The sequence below is a fragment of the Chiloscyllium plagiosum genome, unplaced genomic scaffold (genome assembly GCF_037043375.1).
Source record: "Chiloscyllium plagiosum isolate Xiang-an unplaced genomic scaffold, Cpla_swu_hap1 HiC_scaffold_35, whole genome shotgun sequence".
NCBI classification, from domain to species: domain Eukaryota; kingdom Metazoa; phylum Chordata; class Chondrichthyes; order Orectolobiformes; family Hemiscylliidae; genus Chiloscyllium; species Chiloscyllium plagiosum.
The window spans coordinates 3,465,886-3,490,004 of NW_028270173.1; the positions used below are offsets into that span (position 1 = coordinate 3,465,886).

Here is a 24,119-nt window from a genome sequence, read left to right on the forward strand (position 1 = left end):
GGAAGAAGCCTGGATGTGGCCAGCTCTCACAGACCAGGACTTCTAGTTGTTTTCAGTTTTTTTGATTTAGTTTTGAGCAAAGGTTTTTGGGGTTTCAAAAGGGTTGGCAGCTTCAGTGAATGTCTCCTAACTTCTACTTTCTCTGGATTTTCTCTTGATGATTTTTTCCCTCCTGGATTGGAGAACTGCATGTGAGAATTTGTGTCTGAATTTGCCTTTTTGGCAATGGGTGTGTTATGATATTGGAACAGTTAATTAGTAATAGGTACCAAAGAACAAAGAAAATTACAGCACAGGCCCTCTAAGCCTGTGCTGATCTGGATCCTCTACCTAAACCTGTCACCTATTTTCTAAGGATCTGTATCCCTCTGTTCCCTACCTATTATTTATCTGTCTAGATGCATCTTAAGTGACGCTATCGTGCCCGCCTCTACCACCTCTACTGACGATGCGTTCCAGACACTCACCACCCTCTGCATAAAGAACTTTCCATGCATATCTCCCTTAAACTTTTCCCCTCTCACCTTGAACTCATGACCCCCAGTAACTGAGTCCCCCACTCTAGGAAGAGTTTTCTTGCTATCCACCCTGTCTATACGTCATGATTTTCAATCAGGTCCCCTCTGTCTTTCTAATGAAAATAATCCTAATCTACTGTCATAGCTAGCACTCTCCATACCAGGCAACATCCTGGTGAACCTCCTCTGCGCCCTCTCCAAAGCATCCACAACCTTTTGCTAATGTGGCGACCAGAACTGAATGCAGTACTCCAAATGTGGCTGAATCAAAGTCCTACACAACTGACATGACCTGCCAATTCTTGTACTCAATACCCTGTCCGATGAAGGAAAGCATACTGTACATTTTCTTGAGCACTCTATTGACCTGCGTTGCCACTTTCAGGGTACAATAGACCTGACCACCCAGATCTCTCTGAAAATCAATTTTCCTTTGGGCTTTTTCATTTACTGTTTAATTTGCTCTTGAGTTGAATCTTCCAAAATACATCACCTCGCATTTGCCGGGATTGAATTCCATCTGCCATTTCTCTGCTGAACTCTCCATATCTATTATTCAGTTAAGATTTTGAATGACAGTTATGTCATTCAAAATTCCTCTTTCTTTTGTTTGTATTGTAACTATTGTGTTTAAATAAATTGTGTTTTGCTTAATGTTGAGTAGTTGACCAGTCCCATTGCATCTGGAACATGGCATTTCACACATACCTTTAAAATAAGAAAATGTTAGGGTTTAGGCTACCTTCCTGTCTGGTCCATAACAGGCACACATGTGACTCCAGACCCACAGCAATGAGGTTGACTTCAAACTGCACTCTGGATGATTAGACATGGGCAATAAATGCTAGCTTACAGAGTGACACCTTCATTACATGAATGAACAAACAAAAGCTATACACGGACCAATCATATTTCTGCTTCAAGGCCTTTTACCCAGCGTCAGTTGTGTTAACCTCAAACAATTTATCTCTTCCAGAATCTGTGAAAGTTAATCCTGTGAACCAACCGATCTACATGATCCGTAAAGTGCACTCCTCCATCCTCCTCAATGGATACCAACCCAAAAATCGAGACTCTGTTCGATGGATCTATGTCAATTCCCAGACACGTAAAACAATTGTCCACTATTCACCATCCAGCATGCAGTTCAACCCTTATTACAAACACCGCGCAGAATTTGATGTCTTCACTGGATCTTTGCTGTTGCGCAATTTACAAGCTGCAGACAGTGGAATTTATGAAGTAATTTTAAATCCAGTAGACACTCAGACACTTGAAAAAGGTGATCAACTTTCCTATGTGGAGCTGGAAGTTCAAGGTAAAAAAACCTAATAAAAGTTTACAAAATTACGAGAACAATGTATACAACCAAAAAAAAAAGGTTCTGTGTGCTGGATTGATAAATTAATGCTTTTTTTTACACTTTATTTTTCAATAGTCTCTTTAGGAATTTAGAATAGTGGGAATGGAGATTAGGGCAGTTGAATGTTCCTCCTGCAGAATGTGAGAGATAAGGCACACCACTCGTGTCCTTGCTGACTGCATCTGTGGGAAGTGCACCCAACTCCAGCTCCTTGAAAACCGCGTTAGGGAACTTGAACTGGAGCTGGATGAACTTCGGATCATTCGGGAGGCAGAGGGGGTTATTGAGAGGAGTTATAGAGAGGTAATCACACCTCAGGTACAAGAAGAAGGTAGGTGGATTCCTGATGAAGGGCTTATGCCAGAAACATTGATTCTCTTGCTCCTCGGATGCTGTCTGACCTGCTGTGCTTTTCCAGCACCACACTCTCAATGTAGATGGGTTACTGTCAGGGGACAGAAAGGGAACCGGCAGGCAGTGCAGGGATCCCTTGTGGCTGTTCCCCTCAATAACAAGTTTACCATTTTGGATACTGTTGATTAGATTAGATTACTTACAGTGTGGAAACAGGCCCTTCGGCCCAACAAGTCCACACCGACCCGCCGAAGCGTAACCCACCCATACCCCTACATTTACCCCTTTACCTAACACTACGGGCAATTTAGCATGGCCAATTCACCTGACTTGCAGATCACCTGTTGGGTGGACGACATACAATGGGTATGGTTCTCTGGCACAGAGTCTGTCCCTGATGCTCAGAAGGGAAGGGGGAAGAGGAGCAGAGCATTAGTCATTGAGGACTCCATAGTTAGGGGACAGACAGGATGTCTGAGAGACTCATGGTTGGTGTGTTGTCTCCCAGGTGCCAGGATTTGTGATGTCTCTGATCAGGTTTTCGGAATCCTTGAGGAGGAGGGGGAGCAACCCCAAGTTGTGGTCCACATAGGCACTAACGATATAGGAAAAGGGATGGGGATGTAAGGCAGAAATTCAGGGAGCTACGGTGGAAGCTTGGAGCCAGAACAAGTGGAGTTGTTATCGCTGGTTTGTTGCCCATGCCACATGCTTGCGATGTGAGGAATAGGGAGTTGAACATGTGGCTGCAAGGATGGTGCAGGATGGAGGGTTTTGGATACCTGAATAATTGGGGCTCTTTCTGGGGTAGGTGAGACCTCTACAAACAGGATGGTTTACATCTGAACCAGAGGTTTACCAATGTCTGTCTGATGGGAGGAGGCGTGGGGGGGGAGGGGGGAGAAGCGGGGGGGAGGTTTGCTAATGGTCTTCGGGAGGTTTTAAACTAATCCAGCGGGGGGATGGGAACCTAAATTGCAGTTCCAGTGTCCAGGAGGTTGAGAGCAGTGAGGTCAGAAATATGGTTTCAAGGTCACAAGAATGCATCGGCAATCAGGAAGGTAGTTAGAAGTGTGCCTACTTCAATGCCAAGGAGGAATAAGGAGGGTGAACTTGCAGCATGGGTTAGTACCTTGGACTTCGATGTTGTTGCCATTTCGGACACATGGATAGAGCAGGGACAGGAATGGTTGTTGCAGGTTCCGGGATTTAGATGTTTCAGTAAGAACAAAGAAGATGGTAAAAGAGGAGGAGATGTGGTATTGTTACTCAAGGACAGTATTACAGTAACAGAAAGGATGTTTGAGGACTCTTCTACTGAGAAAGTATGGGCTGAGTTTAGAAACAGGAAAAGAGAAGTCACCTTTTTGGGAATTTTCCATAAATCTCCAAATAGTTCCAGAGATGTAGAGGAAAGGATAACAAAGATAATTTTGGATAGGAGTGAGAGAAATAGGGTCGCTGTTTTGGGGGACTTTTACTTTCCAAATGTTGACTGGAAATATGATAGTTCAAGTATTTTAGATGGGTCATCTTTTTGTCCAATGTGTGCAGAAGGGTTTCTTGACACAGTATGTAGACAGGCCAACAAGAGGCAAGGTCACATTGGATTTGGTACTGGGTAATGAACCCGACCAGATGTTAGATTTGGAGGTAGGTGAGCACTTTGGTGATAGTGACCACAATTCGGTTATATTTAATTTAGCAATGGAAAGGGATAGGTATATACCACAGGGCAAGAGTTGTAACTGAGGGAAAGGCAATTGTGATGCAATTTGGCAAGATTTAGGATGCTTAAGATGGCGAAGGAACTGCAAGGGATGGGCACAATTGAAATGTGGAGCTTATTCAAGGAAGAGCTACTGTCTGTCCTTGATAAGTATGTATCTGTCAGGCAAGGAAGAAGTTGAATTAACCATGGAGGGAACCATGGTTTATGAAGGAAGTTGAATTTCTTGCCAAAAGAATAAGGCTTATGTTAGGATGAGGTGTGAAGGTTCAGTTAGGGTTACAAGCTAGCCAGGAAAGACCTAAAGAGAGAATGAAGAAGAGCCAGGAGGGAACATGAGAAGTTGTTGGCAGATAGGATCAAGGAAAACCCGAAAGCTTTCTATCAGTATATCAGGAATAAAAGAATGACAAGAGTGAGATTTGAGTCAATCAAGGGCAGCAGTTGGAAGTTGTGCGTGAGTCCAAGAATATAGGAGACACGCTAAATGAATATTTTTCATCAGTATTCACACTGGAAAAAGACAATGTGGTCGAAGAGAATACTGAGATACAGGCTACTAGACTGGACGGGATTGAGGTTCACAAGGAGGAGGTGTTAGCCAATCGGAAAAGTGTGAAAATAGGTAAGTCCCCTGGGCCAGATGGGATTTATCTTCAGATTCTCTGGGAAGCCAGGGAAGAGATTGCAGAGTCTTTGTTGTTGATCTTTATGTCATCATTATCTACAGGAATAGTGCCAGAAGACTGGAGGATAGTAAGTATTGTTCCCTTGTTCAAGAAGGGGAGTAGAGACAACCCTGGTAATTATACATCAGTGGGCCTTACTGAGGTTGTGGGTAAAATGTTGGAAAAGGTTATAAGAAATAGGATTTATAATCATCTGTAAAGGAATAAATTGATTTGGGATAGTCAACATGGTTTTGTGAATGGTGGGTCATGCCTTACAAACCTTATTGATTTCTTCGAGAAGATGACCAAGCAGGTGGATGAAGGTAAAGCGGTTGGTGTGGTGTATATGGATTTCAGTAAGGCATCTGATAAAGTTTCTCTTGGCAGGCTATTGCATAAAATATGGAGGCACGGGATTGAGGGTGATTTACCAGTTTGGATCAGAAATTGGCTAGCTGAAAGAAGTGGTAGTTGATGGGAAATGAGTCTGAATTAGAGTGGTGCTGGAAAAGCACAGCAGGTCAGGCAGCATCCAAGGAGCTCAGTTACCAGTGGTGTATTACAAGGATCTGTTTTGGATCCACTGCTGTTGGTCATTTTTTTCAATGACCTGGAAGAGGGTATAGAAGGATGGGTTAGTAAATTTGCAGATTATACAAAGGTCGGTGGAGTTGTGGACAGTGCCGAAGGATGTTGCAGATTACAGAAGGACATAGATAAGCTGCAGAACTGGGCTAAGTGGTGGCAAATGGAGTTTAATGTGGACAAGTAAGAGGCGATTCACTTTGGAAGAAGCAACAGGAATGCAGAATATGGGGCTCATGGTAAGATTCTTGGAAGTGTACATGAGCAGCAAGATCCATGTACGTAAATCCCTGAAAGTTTCCACCCAGGTAGACAAGGTTGTTAAGAAGGCCTCTGGTGTGTTAGCTTTTATTGGTAGAAGGTTTGAGTTTCGGAGCCACGAGATCATGCTGCAGTTGTACAAAACTCTGGTGCGGCTAAACTTGGAGAACTGCATACAGTTCTGGTCACCGTATTATCGGAAGGATGTGGAAGCTTTGGAAAAGGTTCAGAGGTGATTTACTGGGGTGTTGCCTGGTATGGAGGGAAGGTCTTATGAGGAAAGGCTGAGGGGCTTGAGGCTCTTTTCATTAGTGGGAAGAAGGTTGAGAGGAGATTTTATTGAGACATATAAGATTCAAAGTTTGTGAGAAGATTTGTAGCTCGGGTGCTCGTTGCTGTGGTTCTGTTCGCCGAGCTGGAAGTTTTTGTTGCAAATGTTTCATCCCCTGTCTAGGTGACATCCTCAGTGCTTGGGAGCCTCCTGTGAAGCGCTTCTCTGGTGTTTCCTCCGGCATTTATAGTGGCCTGTCCCTGCCGCTTCCGGTTGTCAGTTTCAGCTGTCCACTGTAGTGGCAGGTATATTGGGTCCAGGTCTATGTGTTCGTTGATGGAGTTTGTGGATGAGTGCCATGCTTCTAGGAATTCCCTGGCTGTTCTTTGTTTCGCTTGCCCTATAATGGTAGTGTTGTCCCAGTCAAATTCATGTTGCTTGTCGTCTGCGTGTGTGGCTACTAGGGATAGCTGGTCGTGTCGTTTCGTGACTAGTTGATGTTCGTGGATGCGGATCGTTAGCTGTCTTCCTGTTTGTCCTATATAGTGTTTTGTGCAGTCCTTGCATGGGATTTTGTACACTACATTAGTTTTGCTCATGCTGAGTATCGGGTCCTTCGTTTTGGTGAGTTGTTGTCTGAGAGTGTAATCATTAAAAACACGGAAATAGAGAATACACACCGGATCATCAACTCCACTCACAGGAATCTGATTCACGAGAGAGGAAGAAAAGGACAACCAATTCCCATTCCTAGACGTGAGGGTACAGAGAACACCAAATGGAGAATTCACCACAAAGGTACACAGGAAAGCCACACACACACACAGACCAAGTCCTGAACTATGAAAGCAACCACCCCAATACACACAAACGAAGTTGCATCAAGACACTATTCAAAAGGGCCACAACACACTGCAGCACACCAGAACTGCAAAAAGAGGAAGAGGAACACCTATACAAGGCATTCGCAAAAAACGGATATCCTCGCAATTTCATCAAAAGATGCCTAAGGGAAAGACAACAGAACGAGGACATGTCGCAACCCAAAGGACTAGCCACACTACCATACATCAAGAACATCTCTGAAATGACAGCCAGACTACTGCGACCACTAGGACTCATAACAGCACACAAACCAACAGCCACTCTCAGACAACAACTCACCAAAACGAAGGACCCGATACCCAGCATGAGCAAAACTAATGTAGTGTACAAAATCCCATGCAAGGACTGCACAAAACATTATATAGGACAAACAGGAAGACAGCTAACGATCCGCATCCACGAACATCAACTAGCCACGAAACGACACGACCAGCTATCCCTAGTAGCCACACACGCAGATGACAAGCAACATGAATTTGACTGGGACAACACTACCATTATAGGGCAAGCGAAACAAAGAACAACCAGGGAATTCCTAGAAGCATGGCACTCATCCACAAACTCCATCAACAAACACATAGACCTGGACCCAAAATACCGGCCACTACAGCGGACAGCTGAAACTGACAACCGGAAGCGGCAGGGACAGGCCACTATAAATGCCGGAGGAAACACCAGAGAAGCGCTTCACAGGAGGCTCCCAAGCACTGAGGATGTCACCTAGACAGGGGACGAAACGTTTGCAACAAAAACTTCCAGCTCGGCGAACAGAGCCACAGCAACATATAAGATTGTTAGAGGGTTAGATTGAGCGGACAGTGAGAGCCTTTTTCTTCAGATGGTGATTGACGTAACATCGAGGGCCGAAGGGCCTGTACAGTGCTGAACTGTTCTATGTTCGATAGAATGGATAGTCAGAATTTTTTCCCAGAGTAGAAATGTCATTACTAGGGGACATAGGTTTAAGGTAAATGGGGGAAAGTTTACAGGAGATCTGTGTGGCAATGTTTTTCCACAGAAGATGGTAAGTGCCTGGAATGCGCTGCCAGAGTAGGTTGTGGAAGCAGATACAAGAGCAACATTAAAGAGGCATCTGGATAAACTTATAGATGGGTATGAACTGCATAAAGGCAAAAGGTTTTTGGTTTAGAAAGGCATCATGATGCGATGCAGACTTGCTGAGTCAAATGGCCTGTTCCTGTGCTGTACTGTTTTTTGTTCTATTAGTTTGCATGTACAGCACAGGAAGTAGAGCTCACCTCAACAGGGTATGAACAGAGAGACATAGGATCATGAACAGAGAGAGAGAGAGAGAAAAGATCAGGAACACAGAGACGGGGGGAGAGAGAGAGAGGATCAGAACAAAGAGAGAGAGAGAGAGAGAAACAGACAGACAGACACTGAGGATCAGGAACACCGAGCAAGAGACTGAGAATCAGGAACACTCAGAGAGAAACTGAGAATCAGGAACAGAGAGAGATTGAGAGAGACAGACAGAAGATCAGGAACACAGAGAGAGAGAAAGACAGACAGAAGATCAGGAACACAAAGAGAGAGAGAGAGTCAGACAGACAGACAGACAGACTGACTGCGAATCAGGAACACAGAGAGAGAGACTGAGAATCAGGAACAGAAAGAGAAAGAGAGTGAGAGAGAGAAAGAGAAAGAGAGATTAAGGATCAGGAACACAGAGAGAGAGAGAGAGAGAGAGACAGAGATGACAGATCAGAAACAAAGATAGACTGAGGGTCAGGAACTGAGAGAGAGAGAGGATCAGGAACACAGAGTGTGTGTGTGTGAGAGAGAGAGAGACACTGAGCATCAGGAACAGAGAGAGACTGAAGATTGGGAACAGAGAGAGAACTGAACATCAAGACAAGAGAGACGGTCTGAGCATCAGTTCCTTCTGGATGTAGGTTTGCTCATTGAGCTGGAAGGTTCATTTTCAGATGTTTTGTCACCATTCTAAGTAACATCTTCAGTGAGCGTCTGGACGAAGCACCGCTTATGTTTCCTGCTTTCTATTTATATGTTTGGGTTTCTTTGGGTTGGTGATGTCATTTCCTGTGGTGATGTCACTTCCCTGTTCATTTCCATGCCATTTCCTTCTCTCTATTTCAGAAAAGGCTGCTCTGATATTTGAACTATCACCTTCTCCATGAAAGGAAAGATCCTTTTGACATCAGCCCAACTAAGACTCCTCAGGACCTTATGTTTCAATTAAGTCACCTCTAACTCTTCTAAACTCCATATGAGGAGAAAGTGAGGACTGCAGATGCTGGAGATCAGAGCTGAAAATGTGTTGCTGGAAAACGCAGCAGGTCAGGCAGCGTCCAAGGAGCAGGAGAATCGACGTTTCGGGCATGAGCCCTACTTCAGGAATGAGGAAAGTGTGTCCAGCAGGCTAAGATAAAAGTTAGGGAGGAAGGACTTGGGGGAGGGGCATTGGAAATGCGATAGGTGGAAGGTGGTCAAGGTGAGGGTGATAGGCCGGAGTGGAGGTGGGGGCGGAGAGGTCAGGAAGAAGATTGCAGGTTAGGAAGGTGGTGCTGAGTTCAAGGGTTGGGACTGAGACAAGGTGGGGGGAGGGGAAATGAGGAAACTGGAGAAACCTGAGTTCATCCCTTGTGGTTGGAGGGTTCCTAGGCGGAAGATGAAGCGCTCTTCCTCCAGCCGTCGTGTTGCTATGGTCTGGCGATGGAGGAGTCCAAGGACCTGCATATCCTTGGTAGAGTGGGAGGGGGAGTTGAAGTGTTGAGAGGTGGTTGGGTTGGTTGGTCCGGGTGTCCCAGAGGTGTTCTCTGAAACATTCCACAAGTAGGCGGCCTGTCTCCCCAATATAGAGGAGGCCACATCGGCTGCAGCAGATGCAGTAAATGATGTGTGTGGAGGTGCAGATGAATTTGTGGCGGATATGAAAGGATCCCTTGGGGCCTTGGAGGGAAGTAAGGGGGAAGGTGTGGGTGCAAGTTTTGCATTTCTTGCGGTTGCAGGGGAAGGTGCCGGGAGTGGAGGTTGGGTTGGTGGGGGGTTTGGACCTAACGAGGGAGTCATGGAAGGAGTGGTCTTTTCGGAACGCTGATAGGGGAGGGGAGGGAAATATATCCCTGGTGGTGGGGTCCGTTTGGCAGTGGTGGAAATGGGGGCGGATGATACGTTGTACATGGAGATTGGTGGGGTGGTAGGTGAGGACCAGTGGGGTTCTGTCCTGGTGGCGATTGGAGGGGTGGGGCTCAAGGGCGGAGGTGCGGGATGTGGAGGAGATGCGGTGGAGAACATCGTCGATCACGTCTGGGGGGAAATTGCGGTCTTTGAAGAAGGAGGCCATCTGGGTTGTACGGTATTGGAACTCGTCCTCCTGGGAGCAGATGTGGCGGAGATGAAGGAATTGGGAATATGGGATAGTGTTTTTACAGGGGGCAGGGTGGGAGGAGGTGTAGTCTAGGTAGCTGTGGGAGTCGGTAGGTTTATAGTAAATGTCCGTGTTAATTCGGTCGCCCGAGATAGAAATGGAAAGGTCTAGGAAGGGGAGGGAGGAATCTGAGATGGTCCAGGTAAATTTGAGGTCGGGGTGGAAGGTGTTGGTAAAGTGGATGAACTGTTCAACCTCCTCGTGGGAGCACGAGGCAGCGCCGATACAGTCATCGATGTAGCGTTTCAACCTCCTCGTGGGAGCACGAGGTATCGGCGCTGCCTCGTGCTCCCACGAGGAGGTTGAACAGTTCATCCAAGTCCCTCCTCCCTACCTTTTATCTTAGCCTGCTGGACACACTTTCCTCATTCTTGAAGAAGGGCTCATGCCCGAAACGTCGATTCTCCTGCTCCTTGGATGCTGCCTGACCTGCTGCGCTTTTCCAGCAACACATTTTCAGCTCTAAACTCCATATGATACAGGCTTACCCCATCTAGCCTTTTCTCACAAGGCAATCATTCATTCCAGGAATTAGTCTGGAAAACCTCAGCTGAATTGCTTCTGCTTCTACCGCATTAGCATCCTTCCTTAAGTATGGTGACCAGCCTGTCTTTAGTACTCCAGATATGGTCTCCCCACTGCTCCACATAACCGAACCAGCACCTCCCTATTCTCATTATCAGTCCCCCCCTCTCCCCCACATTCTCTGAGCTTTCCTCATTACTTCTGTCTGTGCACACTCACCTGTTATTCATGAACTCGGACACACAGATCCCTCTGCATCTTCGAGCTTTGCAACCTTTCACCATTTATACAATATGCTTCTTTCTATACTTTCTGCCAAATGGATAATTTCATATTTTCCCAAATTGTACTCCATTTCCCAGATATTTGCCAACTTACTGATCCTATTGATATTCCTTTGTAGATTCCTTATGCCCTATTCACAACTCACTTTCCAACCTGTAACTGTGACACCAGTAAATTTAACTATCATACTTTCAATCACTTGATCCAGATCATTTGTATAAATTGTAGAATTGAGGCCCCAGCTTGGATCTCTGTGGCACATCACTTGGAACATCTTGCAAACCTGAAAAAGCCTTATTGCTTCCTACTCTTTGTTTCCTGTAAGCCAGTCCATTCTTACCCTCTGCACCACAAGTTTTTATTTTCCACAATAATCTTTGATGTGACATCTTATCAAATTCCTTTTGGAAATCATCCACTGGTTTCATTTGATCAAGGTAATTAGTTAACCATGATTTACCTTTGACAAAGGCACGTTGGGTCTGCCTGATTATGTTGAACTTATCCAAGTGCTCTGTTATAATGTCTTTAATAATAGTTAGTAACATTTTCCCTACGACAGATGTTAAGCTAACTAGCCTATCATTTCCTGCTTTGTCTCCATCCCTTTTTGAATAAGGAGTTGCATTTACTAGTTTCCAATCTAAAAGAACTTTTCCTGAATCTGATGAGTTTTGGAAAATTAAAACCAATGCGTGAACTATCTTACTGGCCAGTTCTTTCAAGATGTGAGGATGAAATACGTTGGGACTCGAGGAATTGTCAACTTAAAAGTTTCAAAAATTTATTTTGACATGGACTGAGAAAAAGACTTATAGGTGGCTCAGTGTAAAATATTTACTGGGAATTTGAAGATGAAATGATTCCAAAGATAAGAAGGACTGCTTGAATGAACAATTATATTTGTGAAAGGAAATGTGTTGGTATTTTAAAATAAAAATATAATTGCTAGCAAAAAAAAAACCCAAAGATCTGCAGATGCTAGAAATCAAAAACAAAAACTGGACCAGAAACGTTAACTGTGCTCTCTCTCCACAGAGGCTGCCAGACCTGCTGAGCTTTTCCAGCAATTTCTGATTTTGTTTATAATTGCAGGCAATTGAGGTGAGGCTTTTTTGTCATTTGAAAACAATGCTCACTAAGTGAATGTGTATGATGTGACCAAACCATGAATGCTGCAAATCTCAGAAAGGCTGAGCTCACTGATTTACTCACACACATCAACATCCTTGTTTAGGGTCATTTGTTAGACAGGAAGTAGTCACATACACAAAGAATGCACTGCAGTGAAAGGTCCAAAACCCCACTTAAAGGATTCCTCAGAAATGGCATAAAGACTCTAACACAGCTTCACATAGTCATATTGTGGAGCAGAAGGTTGTTTAGTCCTTTGTGTTCTAATTTGCAAAAATCAGCTATTGCCACTGGGAATGCCGAGTTAGTGACAGGAAAATGGGGGAACTCCAATGAGCTCCAGACCTCCATCAGGTACCAATGCTCAAGTGCAGAGGCCACACAGAGCTTTGCAGCTTTCTGCCTGGATTGTGGTTGGACCTACTCCTTGAAAACTGGCCATCAGATGAGGGACCTATGTAAAATCCCATACCATTGTCATCCTATCCCATTCCAGAATGATCTCCATCCTATCCCTTTCCCATTCCTACACCCACCCTAAACCGATCATTATCCCCACTCTGAACCCCAACCCCACCCTATTTCAAATCCCCTCCTCCAACCCATTCCCAATCCCAATCCCAATACCACTCCCATCCTTATCCCATCCCCAGCACCAACCACATACCTATTTCCATCTCCAGCCCCATCCCCATCCCTACTCACATCCCTATCCATCCCTAGCCCCAACCCCAACCACATCATCATTCCTAAACCAACCCCCAATCCTCATTCTCATCTCAATCTCTATTCCAATTCCCACCCCATCCTATCCCCATTCCCATCATTCTCATCCCTCATTCCCCATCCTCATCCCAATCCCAGTTCTGACTGCATTATCTCGATCATGACAGATTTGTTAGAACATTCTATTCCCAATCCTGGGGTTCTAACATTCTACATTTTAAAGTCACTGAATATAATTGAATCTTACAATCTTTCTCACTTGCCTTTTTGATAGAACAGCTGGTCTCACCACAGATCATTCAGAATCCAGCACACGTACTCAATCATGTTGAACTACGGTGCATTGTGCAAATCGGAAAAGCAAACACTATCTGGTGGGAGAAAGATACGAAGAAAGTATTTGATAACTCACATTTGCGGATTGAATTTGATGGCAGTGCATTGTTTATTGATCAGATGAGCATCATGGATTGTGGCCTCTACACCTGTCTTGTGAAAAACAATGTCAGCCTAAACAGCAACTCAGTCTTCCTCAGTGCAGATGGTAGGTTTTCACACTGAGATTACAGTGAATGTAATTGCAGTGTGACTAAACTGTGTACAGGTGAACAGTATGATATAGTGTGAGGGATATATGGTGTGTGTGTTTGAGATATATGGTGTGTGTGTGATATATGGTATGTGTGTGTGTAGGGTTCACAACCTGATGCAGTGTGAGGGATATATGATTACAGTGTGTGTGTGCGTACTGTATACAGTACAACAAGTTTTCCCTGAAGTACAAGCAACCAGTCACAGTAATTATCTGGCATTGTGATTTCAAGAAATGTTTTCTTGAAAAGAGAATCTTCCCAATTGTTTTTTTCTTCGCTATTGACACTTTTCAGATGTAAGCAATCCAGATATCTCTGGAATTCTTCTGCAAAATGATTAAATATGAAGGCATTGTAACACCATAGCCCACCTTCCTCAAAAACGAGATCAAACACTGGATTCACTGCTCCAAGGTCAGAGTATTTCATGACAAATACTCTGGCAAGTCAACATAGACTTTGTGTATAGGGTAGTCATTGTCATCACACTCACTGTACTGCAGTGAGATCCAGATTGGGTATCAGTCACAAACTTCAACAACCTCTCCTGTTCTGTTTGAAGATCCTATTCCTGGAATGTTGAATTGGTATTCCTGCCCCTCACACAGCCATCTCTCTGCAATAGTAACAAGATTGCAATTTAACATGTCAATCCATGCCCTTAACACATCTGTCTTAGCCCAAATATTCCTGGCATTAAAGTGGGTTCATTGTGTTTGGGGGTCAGTTTTGATTCAGCCCCAAGGCTGTGTATCTGGTGTTGCGTGCAGGACAGACCATAACAGTGCAGCAGACTTCCTTCCATGAGTGACAATCATGAGCCAGATGGGTTTTTATGACAATTGGCAGTGGGTACATGGTGGCCATCAGTCCATTATTTTTACTGAAGTTAAGTCTCACCGTGTGTCCCCAAGGAATTCAAACTGATTTCCCCAGAACGTTGACATTACCTTGAACACGTCACTTTCCCCATGTTGATCCATTTCCTAATAGGATATTAGTCTTTTCTTCCAACATAAATTTGCAAAGTAATTGAGAGTTAGGAGATAAATGAAGGTTATTTTTGTGTTTTTAGGAATACTGTTTCTGCATGAAGATGCTCTGGTCAGCTCAGTAGTTGCTCTGGTTAGTACATTGACATCATTCATCTCGACAGGATTCATACTCTTTGCCGTGGAGAAAAAACAAGGTAATGCAACTAGTTTTGTTCCAATAACAAACTTGCTTGAGTTAAGTTCTCCATGTGAAATTTCAAATCCATCATTGATGGTCTACTGCACTGTTCCTCTTTGTTATAGTGAAGAAATATTGTCTCCAGGTGAATTCAGTGGTGCTCATCTATCATGGACTCAACTTTGTTTGTCATCTCGTTACATTTGTCATCTTCGTCTTAGATGAAGGTAGGACCCTGTTCAGATCCAAAGCAACCTGTAAGTTCACACTTGCATATCGTTTCAAGAGAGAATTTTAAAAAATAATCGCAAAGTTCATTCATGCACAGGCCCTTAGGGCAATGATATAAACAGGCAAGATTCCAAACCAGAACGAGGGTCCCTTTAGAACATAGAACAATACAGCACAGAACAGGCCCTTCGGCCCACGATGTTGTGCCGAACATTTGTCCTAGCTTAAGCACCCATCCATGTACCTATCCAATTGCCGCTTAAAGGTCACCAAAGATTCTGACTCTACCACTCCCACAAGCAGCGCATTCCATGCCTCCACCATTCTCTGGGTAAAGAACCCACCCCTGACATCTCCCCTATACCTTCCATCCTTCACCTTAAATTTATGTCCCCTTGTAACACTCTGTTGCACCCGGGGAAAAAGTTTCTGACGTCTACTCTATCTATTCCTCTGATCATCTTATAAACCTCTATCAAGTCACCTCTCATCCTTCGCCATTCCAACGAGAAAAGGCCTAGCACTCTCAACCTATCCTCGTACGACCTATTCTCCATTCCAGGCAACATCCTGGTAAATCTTCTCTGCACCCTCTCCAAAGCTTCCACATCTTTCCTAAAGTGAGGCGACCAGAACTGCACACAGTACTCCAAATGTGGCCTAACCAAAGTCCTGTACAGCTGCAACATCACTTCACGACTCTTGAATTCAATCCCTCTGCTAATGAACGATAATACTCCATAGGCCTTCTTACAAGCTCTATCCACCTGAGTGGCAACTTTCAAAGACCTATGAACATAGACCCCAAGATCCCTCTGTTCCTCCACCTCACTAAGAACCCTACTGTTAACCCTGTATTCCGCATTTTTATTTGTCTTTCCAAAATGGACAACCTTACACTTGGCAGGGTTGAACTCCATCTGCCACTCCTCAGCCCAGCTCTGCATCATATCTAAGTCTCTTTGCAGCCGACAACAGCCCTCCTCACTATCCACCAATCTTCGTATTTACTGACCCACCCTTCGACTCCCTCATCCAAGTCATTAATAAAAATTACAAACAGCAGAGGACCCAGAACTGATCCCTGCGGAACTCCACTTGTAACTGGGCTCCAGGCTGAATATTTGCCATCCACCACCACTCTCTGACTTCGACCGGTTAGCCAGTTTTCTATCCAATTGGCCAAATTTCCCTCTATCCCAGACTTTGTTACAGACTTTGAGACAGAATTCCAAATGGTACAGAATAGATATTTCTGATTTTAAAATAGGATGTCTGTGAGGATTACAGCAGTGTCTGTGGATATACTCAGTGTGAGATCAACCCTATGGTTGTCTCTGTGAATAAACTGAGTGTGGCTCTCCTTCCTAATTATCTCTGTGAAATCTTCTGTTGCTCTTGAAATATTTGTGATCTGTGAGGTCTTCTGATGCTCATGGAGAGAGTGAGGTCTGCAGATGCTGGAGATCAGAGCTGAAAATGTGTTGCTGGAAAAGCGCAGCAGGTCAGGCAGCATCCAAGGAACAGGAGAATCGACGTTTCGGGCATAAGCCCTTCTTCAGGAATGAGAAAAGTTTGTCCAGCAGGCTAAGATAAAAGGTAGGGAGGAGGGACTTGGGGGTGGGGCATCGGAAATGTGATAGGTGGAAAGAGGTCAAGGTGAGGGTGATAGGTCAGACTGGGGCGGAGAGGTCAGGAAGAAGATTGCAGGTTAAGAAGGTGGTGCTGAGTTTGACGGATTTGACTGAGACAAGGTGGGGGGAGGGGAAATGAGGAAACTGGTGAAATCCGAGTTCATCCCTTGTGGTTGGAGGGTTCCTAGGCGGAAGATGAGGCGCTCTTCCTCCAACCGTCGTGTTGTTGTGGTCTGGCGATGGAGGAGTCCAAAGACCTGCATATCCTTGGTGGAGTGGGAGGGGGAGTTGAAGTGTTGAGCCACAGGGTGATTGGGTTGGTTGGTCCGGGTGTCCCAGAAGTGTTCTCTGAAACGCTCCGCAAGTAGGCGGCCTGTCTCCCCAATATAGAGGAGGCCACATCGGGTGCAGAGGATGCAATAGATGATGTGTGTGGAGGTGCAGATGAATCTGTGGGGGATATTGAAGTTTCCTTTGGGGCCTTGGAGGGAGGTGAGGGGGGAGGTGTGGGCGCAATATATCCCTGGTGGTGGGGTCCGTTTGGCGGTGGTGGAAATGGCGGCGGATGATACGTTGTACATGGAGATTGGTGGGGTGGTAGGTGAGGACCAGTGGTGTTCTGTCCTGGTGGCAGTTGGAGGGGCGGGGTTCAAGGGTGGAGGAGCGGGAAGTGGAAGAGATGCGGTGGGGGGCATCGTCGTTTTATGTTTTTGGAACTGGTCCTCCTGGGAGCAGATGCGGCGGAGACGAAGGAATTGGGAGAATGGGATGGCGTTTTTACAGGGGGCAGGGTGGGAGGAGGTGTAGTCCAGGTAGCTGTGGGAGTCGTTTTACGTTTTTGGAACTCCCTCTCTTCTTAGCCTGCTGGACAAACTTTTCTCATTCCTGAAGAAGGGCTTATGCCCGAAACGTCGATTCTCCTGTTCCCTGGATGCTGCCTGACCTGCTGCGCTTTTCCAGCAACACATTTTCAGCTTCTGATGCTCATGCCTTGAGTATCTGATTTAAATTTTCCAATATTCATGTCCATGCCTGTGCTCCAGGTGCCCCAAGTGCCTGGAATTCACTCCCTACACATCCCTCTCAGTTTGTTTTTGAAGTTATTTTGGACTGTCCTCAATGTTCAATAATTAAATCATGCCTTGTTATATCACTGAAAATATAGGGGTCAGTACAAGGTGATCCAAAGTTTGTGTTTTGGGTTCATCTACTTGCTCCTGATCATCATGCTAATTGTTTTGAGGTACAATCTACAATCACCCTCTTTCCTCACTTGGCCAAATTGCTGGAAATCAAACCCCACTATTCCTGGGTTCAATACTAAAGTTTAAAGACTTTATCGAAGGTCACAAAGTCCTCTATTTATTTGTGGGCTAGCACAGGCCAGCTGGAAACATGGACCAGAATCCTGTATTTGACAAGCAATGCTATTTATTTCAAATAACTAAATTCTAACCACAGCTGGACAAATAGCAACTATTGACATATTTTGGTCTATCCATTAAAACTCTAAGCCAAATTCCATCTCCACACAGACAGACAAAAAATAATGGTGTCAAAGATGGATGGAATTGATAAAATACAGATAGAAAAGCAGTGCACAACCTCTAATCCACAGGAGATGATTCTTCTGCTTGTCAGGGTTTGTACCTGTTTGCAGGAGGCACAGGCAACTGGAACATACACTGCAAAATCTCTTAGTTACTGGTTAAAGGTCACAGCTTACCACCCAGTGGTGAGGGAAATGCAGTTATCTTGCTTCAGGCTCTCAGTATTTTACTGGCGCAGAGTGTTGTTGTCTGGCTGATAAACCTGTGACGTTCACATTGGCTCACAACTTCACAATTCAATCGGTTACCTGTTGCTGGCTGAATCTCAATTGGTAGCATTGGCCCATTTACAACAGCCTTTCCCACTGCTTGAATAACACAGCAGCATAAACATGACAGGCAATATGTTTATGAACTTACTTTAAAATGGGTGGAAATTCCTTCTGCAGTCCCTGGTTTTAAATGTACTGTCTGAGAGTGTGGAGGAGGCAGGTTCACTTGAGTCACTCTGTCAGCAAGAAATGGGAGCATGTTTAAGAGGTAACTTGTCTCAATTTCATTGCACAGTATGTTGTTCTAACCGAAAGCTTTACGTGTAATAAACTATAATAGAAATGTCTGATGAAGGGCTTTTGCCCAAAACATCAATTTTCCTGCTCCTCAGGTGCTGCCTGACCTGTTGTGCTTTTCCAGCATCACACTGTTAACTCTAATTAGATTAGATTACTTACAGTGTGGAAAAAGGCCCTTCGGCCCAACAAGTCAACACCGCCCCGCCGAAGTGCAACCCACCCATACGCCTACATGTACCCCTTACCTAACACTACGGGCAATTTCCCATGGCCAATTCACCTGACCTGCACATCTTTGGACTGTGGGAGGAAACCGGAGCACCCAGAGGAAACCCACGCAGACACGGGGAGAACGTGCAAACTCCACACAGTCAGTCGCCTGAGGCGGGAATTGAACCCAGGTCTCTGGCGCTGTGAGGCAGCAGTGCTAACCACTGTGCCACCGTGCCGCCCCAGCATCTGCAGTCCTCACTTTCGCCTATATTAGAGATGCAATGTGCTTGGAACAATCTGGTAGAAACTGAGCTAAATTGTCCATTCTGTGCTTGCTTTGCTAGGGTTTGTATTTGGATACAAGATTGCTGCCACCATTGGGTGCATCCACTATTTTGCAAAGACAGTCTACATCGTGATCTTATTCCTGCAAAGTCAAACTATACCATTTCCATTTCTGACCAATTACTGTAAGTTCAGAGATATTTTTCGAGATGTGGTTATAACAGTGGGTTGTCTTCCTCAGCTCCAGCTGAAAGATCTGTTCTGAGAGGGTTAAAAACAGAAAACTCTGCAGCTACAGCATTGTTCATAAACAGGCTGCTTGGCTTGGGTTTCTCTTTAGAAACTGCTTTAAACGATTAGGCAGCCTCAGAAGCAACCCTTTTCACCCAGGTTCTACCAATCAATATTAACAGTCCAATCTCATCCATAAGGGGTGGGGGCTGCATGTTGCAAAGTTTGTGAATGACACACTACTTTAGAAGAATTGTCTACTTGGAGGAGAATAAAGAAAGGCATCATGGGATTTGGCAGCATGATGCTGTGGGCAAATAGCAGATTAAATCAGAGCAGTGTGAAGCGATTTATTTTATTAGACTGTATAACACTGACCAAATTAAGAAATATCTCCAGAGAATTGCCATGTGCATCTGCCTGATTCCCTTGAACCAAGTGCCCCAATGTTGTTTGATACAGAACAGATGAAAGGTTTTGGTTGATGTATAAACAACAAGCAACCTTTAAAGATAGGGCAACAAAATGAGTCAATAGTCCAGTTCCATTCTGCAAACTTCACCTGGCACTCACATCCTCGTAGTGAATATCCAACTTCAAGGTGACAGTTCCTACCATCATCTCGAAAATATCCACTATCTCGGCTAAAGTCATGAGGAAAATAGAGAATGCAGACTTTAGATCAATTAGAGCTGGAATATTGTGAACAGTTTGGGGCCCCTAATCCAAGGTAAGATATTCTGACATTGGTGGCAGTCCAGTGAAGGTTCATGAGGCTGATACAGGATAAAGAGGGACTGAGTAGAGATTGAGTAGACTGGACCTGTACCCATTGGAGTTTAGATGACTTAGAGGCAACTTCATTAAAAGACACAAGATTCTTAGGGGAACTTAAAAGGGAAGATGTGGAGAGACTGTATCCCCTTGTGGGAGAGTTTAGGACCAGAGGTTCTATTCACTCTGAGAGCTGACTCTGAGAAAGCTCAATCAGTGTCAAGGACTCTCCATGTATAAATAATAAGTAACTTGGTGATGGTGTTCCAATAACTCTGTGGAATTATTTCACATATCATTTGCAAATTTATTGATTTTGCCCTCAACACCCATCTCTAAATCATTGAAATAAATCAGAAAAAGCAGTAGTCCCATAACACTCCCAGGAACAGTATATGGACACTCACAGTGATACTGGGAATGTATTAATAGCAGAAGATGTCTTCAGATCCATAAATGTCTAGGTTATGAGCGCAGCACACTCCTGCTGCACCACACTGTTTCCAAATACCTCAATAATATTCCACTCTGAAATGTAAAATAGTATGCAGCAGTAACGCAAACCAGGTCAATCGCAGGGAAAGGGATGAAAAATATTGGCTTGAAGCAATTGGCATTGATCTTAAAGTAGTGGGCGGTGACTTCATCTTCTGTGCAATTGTTTACTTAACATGGTCTTTACTTACTTTCATTTTATTGGCTGGCAGATAAAGGAACAGTATTCCTTGGATGTGAATTTCTGGTCTTGCTGATTGATGTTCTCCTGATTTACAAATCAAAGCTGAATAGTGAGTATTTCAAGAGAAAAATAACAGTAAAATCCCCAAGATGAATATCTTCAGTTTCTCTATTCAAAGGAGTTGCCTTACCCCCTTAATTATGTTCTGTTCAAATCAAGAAATAAATATTGTGTCGACACAGAAACCATACTCTCAAAATATGCTCAGGGAATCTGATGGCACAGGGACGTAAAATGAGGAGCTTGGTTTTGTTTAGCTGGCCGTTGACAGTTTTTGCACAATACTGGAGATACATTGGTGAAAGAGTATTGCGCAGGTGCCAACCCTGTCTGAAACATGGGATCTCATCATCTGAGCCGATGCAGCAACATCCAGATGTATTCAGCCTTTATCCTGATAGGTCTGCATAACTGGATGGGATCCAATTGGTGTTAACAGGAGAGCTGACAGGATGACCACCTTGAGCTACATGTGTATTCAATACCTATTTTTGGAAATGCCTGGTGACAAGGCAGAGTGGGCCAGTGGAGAGGCCAGTAAGGTAGAGATCATTTGATTCATCCTGGAATTCTCACTAACTTAATAGATTAAGTCTGACAACATAGTGACTGCTCTGAAGAAGGGTAATTGAACCTGAAACATTAACCCTGCTTTCTCTCTACAGATGCTACCAAACCTGCTGAGCATTTCCAGTAGTTTCTGTTTTTGTTTCTGGACTATAACACCAGTTAGTTTTGTGGTTGCTGTCTTGGAACAGGAAAAGAGAGCAATGGTCTTGATTTTGTCAATTTAAAATCTCAAATTGATTTTCAAGCAACTGTGTTTTTGTTTTGGTGATATACAATATATTTGACACCAAGTGGTGAAAATACAAATTATCACAACAACTTTGGCAGGTACTGAAATCACATTGGACATGGCAGACGTTTATCCTCCCAGGACAGAGGGATGCTCTTTGAGTATTTGACAGAATTGTGAAGGAAAGGCCAAGTACAAAAAATCTGTTGACATGTTAGATTGTTCCACAGAGCTAGGGACCTTCTCACTCACAACCTGTATTAATCGGGCAATTTTAAATAATTGATATAAAAATGGATGAAACTGATTCTTGTTTTGTTCTTTCATGGGATTTTGATATGACTGTTAAGGGGTTGCCATGTCACTTCAGAGAGTATCTAAAAGTTAATCCATTGCCATGGACTTGGAGTAATATATAGCCAGACTGGGTCACGATAGCAACTTTCCTTAACTATCAACAATAGTTGACATGGTCTCAATTACCGAGACTAGGCCAATATTCCAAATTTTATGAAATTTCACTAGTTGCCAAGGTACAACTTGAACCAGTGTCCTCTCATCATTCACGTAAAAGCCACATAAAACGGATGCTGGAAATCTGAAACTAAGGCAGAGATTGCTGGAGGAACTCGGCAGGTCTGACAGTTTCTGTGGAGTTAATGTTTCAAGTCAGGGAGAACTCTTCTCAAAACTGAAAGGTGTTGAAAAATCATGTATTTTTTAACTGATTTTGACAGAGGCAGAGGAAGAGCAAGGGGCAGATGGTCCAGAGAGTCAATGCAAAAGTTAAAGGGATTGTTAATTGTGGAGAAAGAGAATAAGAGATCTAAAGTTGTTCTGAATTAAGATGAAAGGGAGAGACCGACTGAGAGCAATAAAAATAAATAAAAAAGCAAACAAAACAAAGCTGCAATGGGGTGGGAAGAGGTGGAAGGGCATAAAGTGTTAGTAAGTTAGAGGACAGGCTAAAAGAATTCAGGCTCTGAAGTTATGGAATTCAAAATTGAATCCGAGATACCATAAAGTGCTGAAATGGATAATGAGCTGTTGTTCCTCAAGGGTCAGGCTAAGGATGGGAATGTTAGGATGGGAACAAGGTGGTTTATTGAAAGATAAAACAACTAAAAAGTCAGGGTCATTCACAGGACACAAGGTGTTGGGAGTTTCCCAATTTGTTTTTTTTTTAAATGTATTCACTTTTGTGGGATGTGGCTGTCACTGGCTGGGCCCAACATTTGTTTCCCGTCCCTAATTGCCCCTTAAGAAGGTGATGGTGAGCTGCCTTCTTGAACCGCGACAGTCCACTTGCTATGGATTGACCCACAATGACCTTAGGGAGGGAATTCCAGGATTTTAGCCCAACGACTATGAAGGAACAGTATCTTGTAGTTGATGTACAGGCTTTCAGAAGTCAGGAGGTGAGTTACTTACCACAGTATTCCTGGCCTCTGACTTGCTCTTGTAACCACTGTGTTTATTTGGTGAGTCCCGTTAACTTTCTGATCAAGATAACTCCCAGGATGTTGATAATAGGAGATTCAGTGGTGGTAATACCATTGAATGTCAAGGGGCCGGGGGGGGGGGGGGGGGGGGGTGGTCTTAGATTGTCTCGTGTTGGTGATGATCATAGCCTGGCATTTGTGTGGCATGAGTGTTACTTTCCACTTGTCAACTCTAACCTGGATATTGTCCAGATCTTGTTGCATTTGAACATGGACTGCTTCAGTATCTGAGGAGCCATAAATGGTGCTGAACATTTTGCAATCATCAATATCCAATCCCATTTCTGATGTTATGATAGAGATAAGATCATTGGTGAAGCAGCTGAAGGTAGTTGGGCTGAGGACATAACCTTGAAGTACTCCTGTAGAGATGTCTTGAAGCTGAGATGACTGACCTCCAATAACCACGACCATCTTCCTATGTGTCAGGTATGACCCTAACCAGTGGAGTATTTCCCCCCCGATACCCATTGATTCCAGTTTTGCCTGGGCTCCTTGATGCCACACTTAGTCAAATGCAACCTTGATGTCAAGGGCTGTCACTCTCCCCTCCCCTCTGGAATTCAGCTCTTTTGTCCATGTTTAAACCAAGGCTGTGATGAGATCAGGAGCTGAGTGGCCCTAGTGGAACCCAAACTGGGCATCACTGAGGAAGTTATTACTGAGCAGGTGCTGCTTGATAGAACTGTTGAAGACCTCTTTCAACACTTTATTGATGATCAAGAATAGACTAATGGGGCAGTAATTGGCCGGGTTGGATTTGTCCTGTTTTTTTATGTACGGGACACACCTGGGCACTTTTCTACATTACTAGGTAGATATCAGTGTTGGAGAAAGTGAGGATTCAGATGCTGAGTCAAGAGTGTGGTGCTGGAAAAGCACAGCAGGTCAGGCAGCATCTGAGGAGCAGGAGAATCAACATTTTGGGCATAAGCCCTTCATCAGGAATGATGAAGAGCTTATGTCCAAAATGATAATTCTGTTGACTGGCTGTACTTTTCCAGTGCCTCACTCTTGACTTAGATATCAGTGTTGTAACTGTACTGGGACAGATTGGCTCAGGGATCAACAAGTTCTGGGGCACAAGTCTTCAGTACTATTGCT

The 24,119-nt window shown here is 44.2% G+C and overlaps 1 protein-coding gene across 1 annotated transcript in view; it reads left to right on the plus strand.

The window, feature by feature from the left end:
• The window catches only part of LOC122541562 (uncharacterized), a 114,395-nt gene that overhangs the window by 83,835 nt on the left and 6,441 nt on the right, over positions 1 to 24,119 (plus strand). The window contains exons 3-8 of the mRNA XM_087978808.1: positions 1,495 to 1,836; positions 12,994 to 13,263; positions 14,388 to 14,501; positions 14,611 to 14,712; positions 19,030 to 19,155; positions 20,683 to 20,763. Coding sequence (XP_087834934.1) covers positions 1,495 to 1,836; positions 12,994 to 13,263; positions 14,388 to 14,501; positions 14,611 to 14,712; positions 19,030 to 19,155; positions 20,683 to 20,763 — 1,035 coding nt within the window. The remainder of the gene's footprint in view (positions 1 to 1,494; positions 1,837 to 12,993; positions 13,264 to 14,387; positions 14,502 to 14,610; positions 14,713 to 19,029; positions 19,156 to 20,682; positions 20,764 to 24,119) is intronic.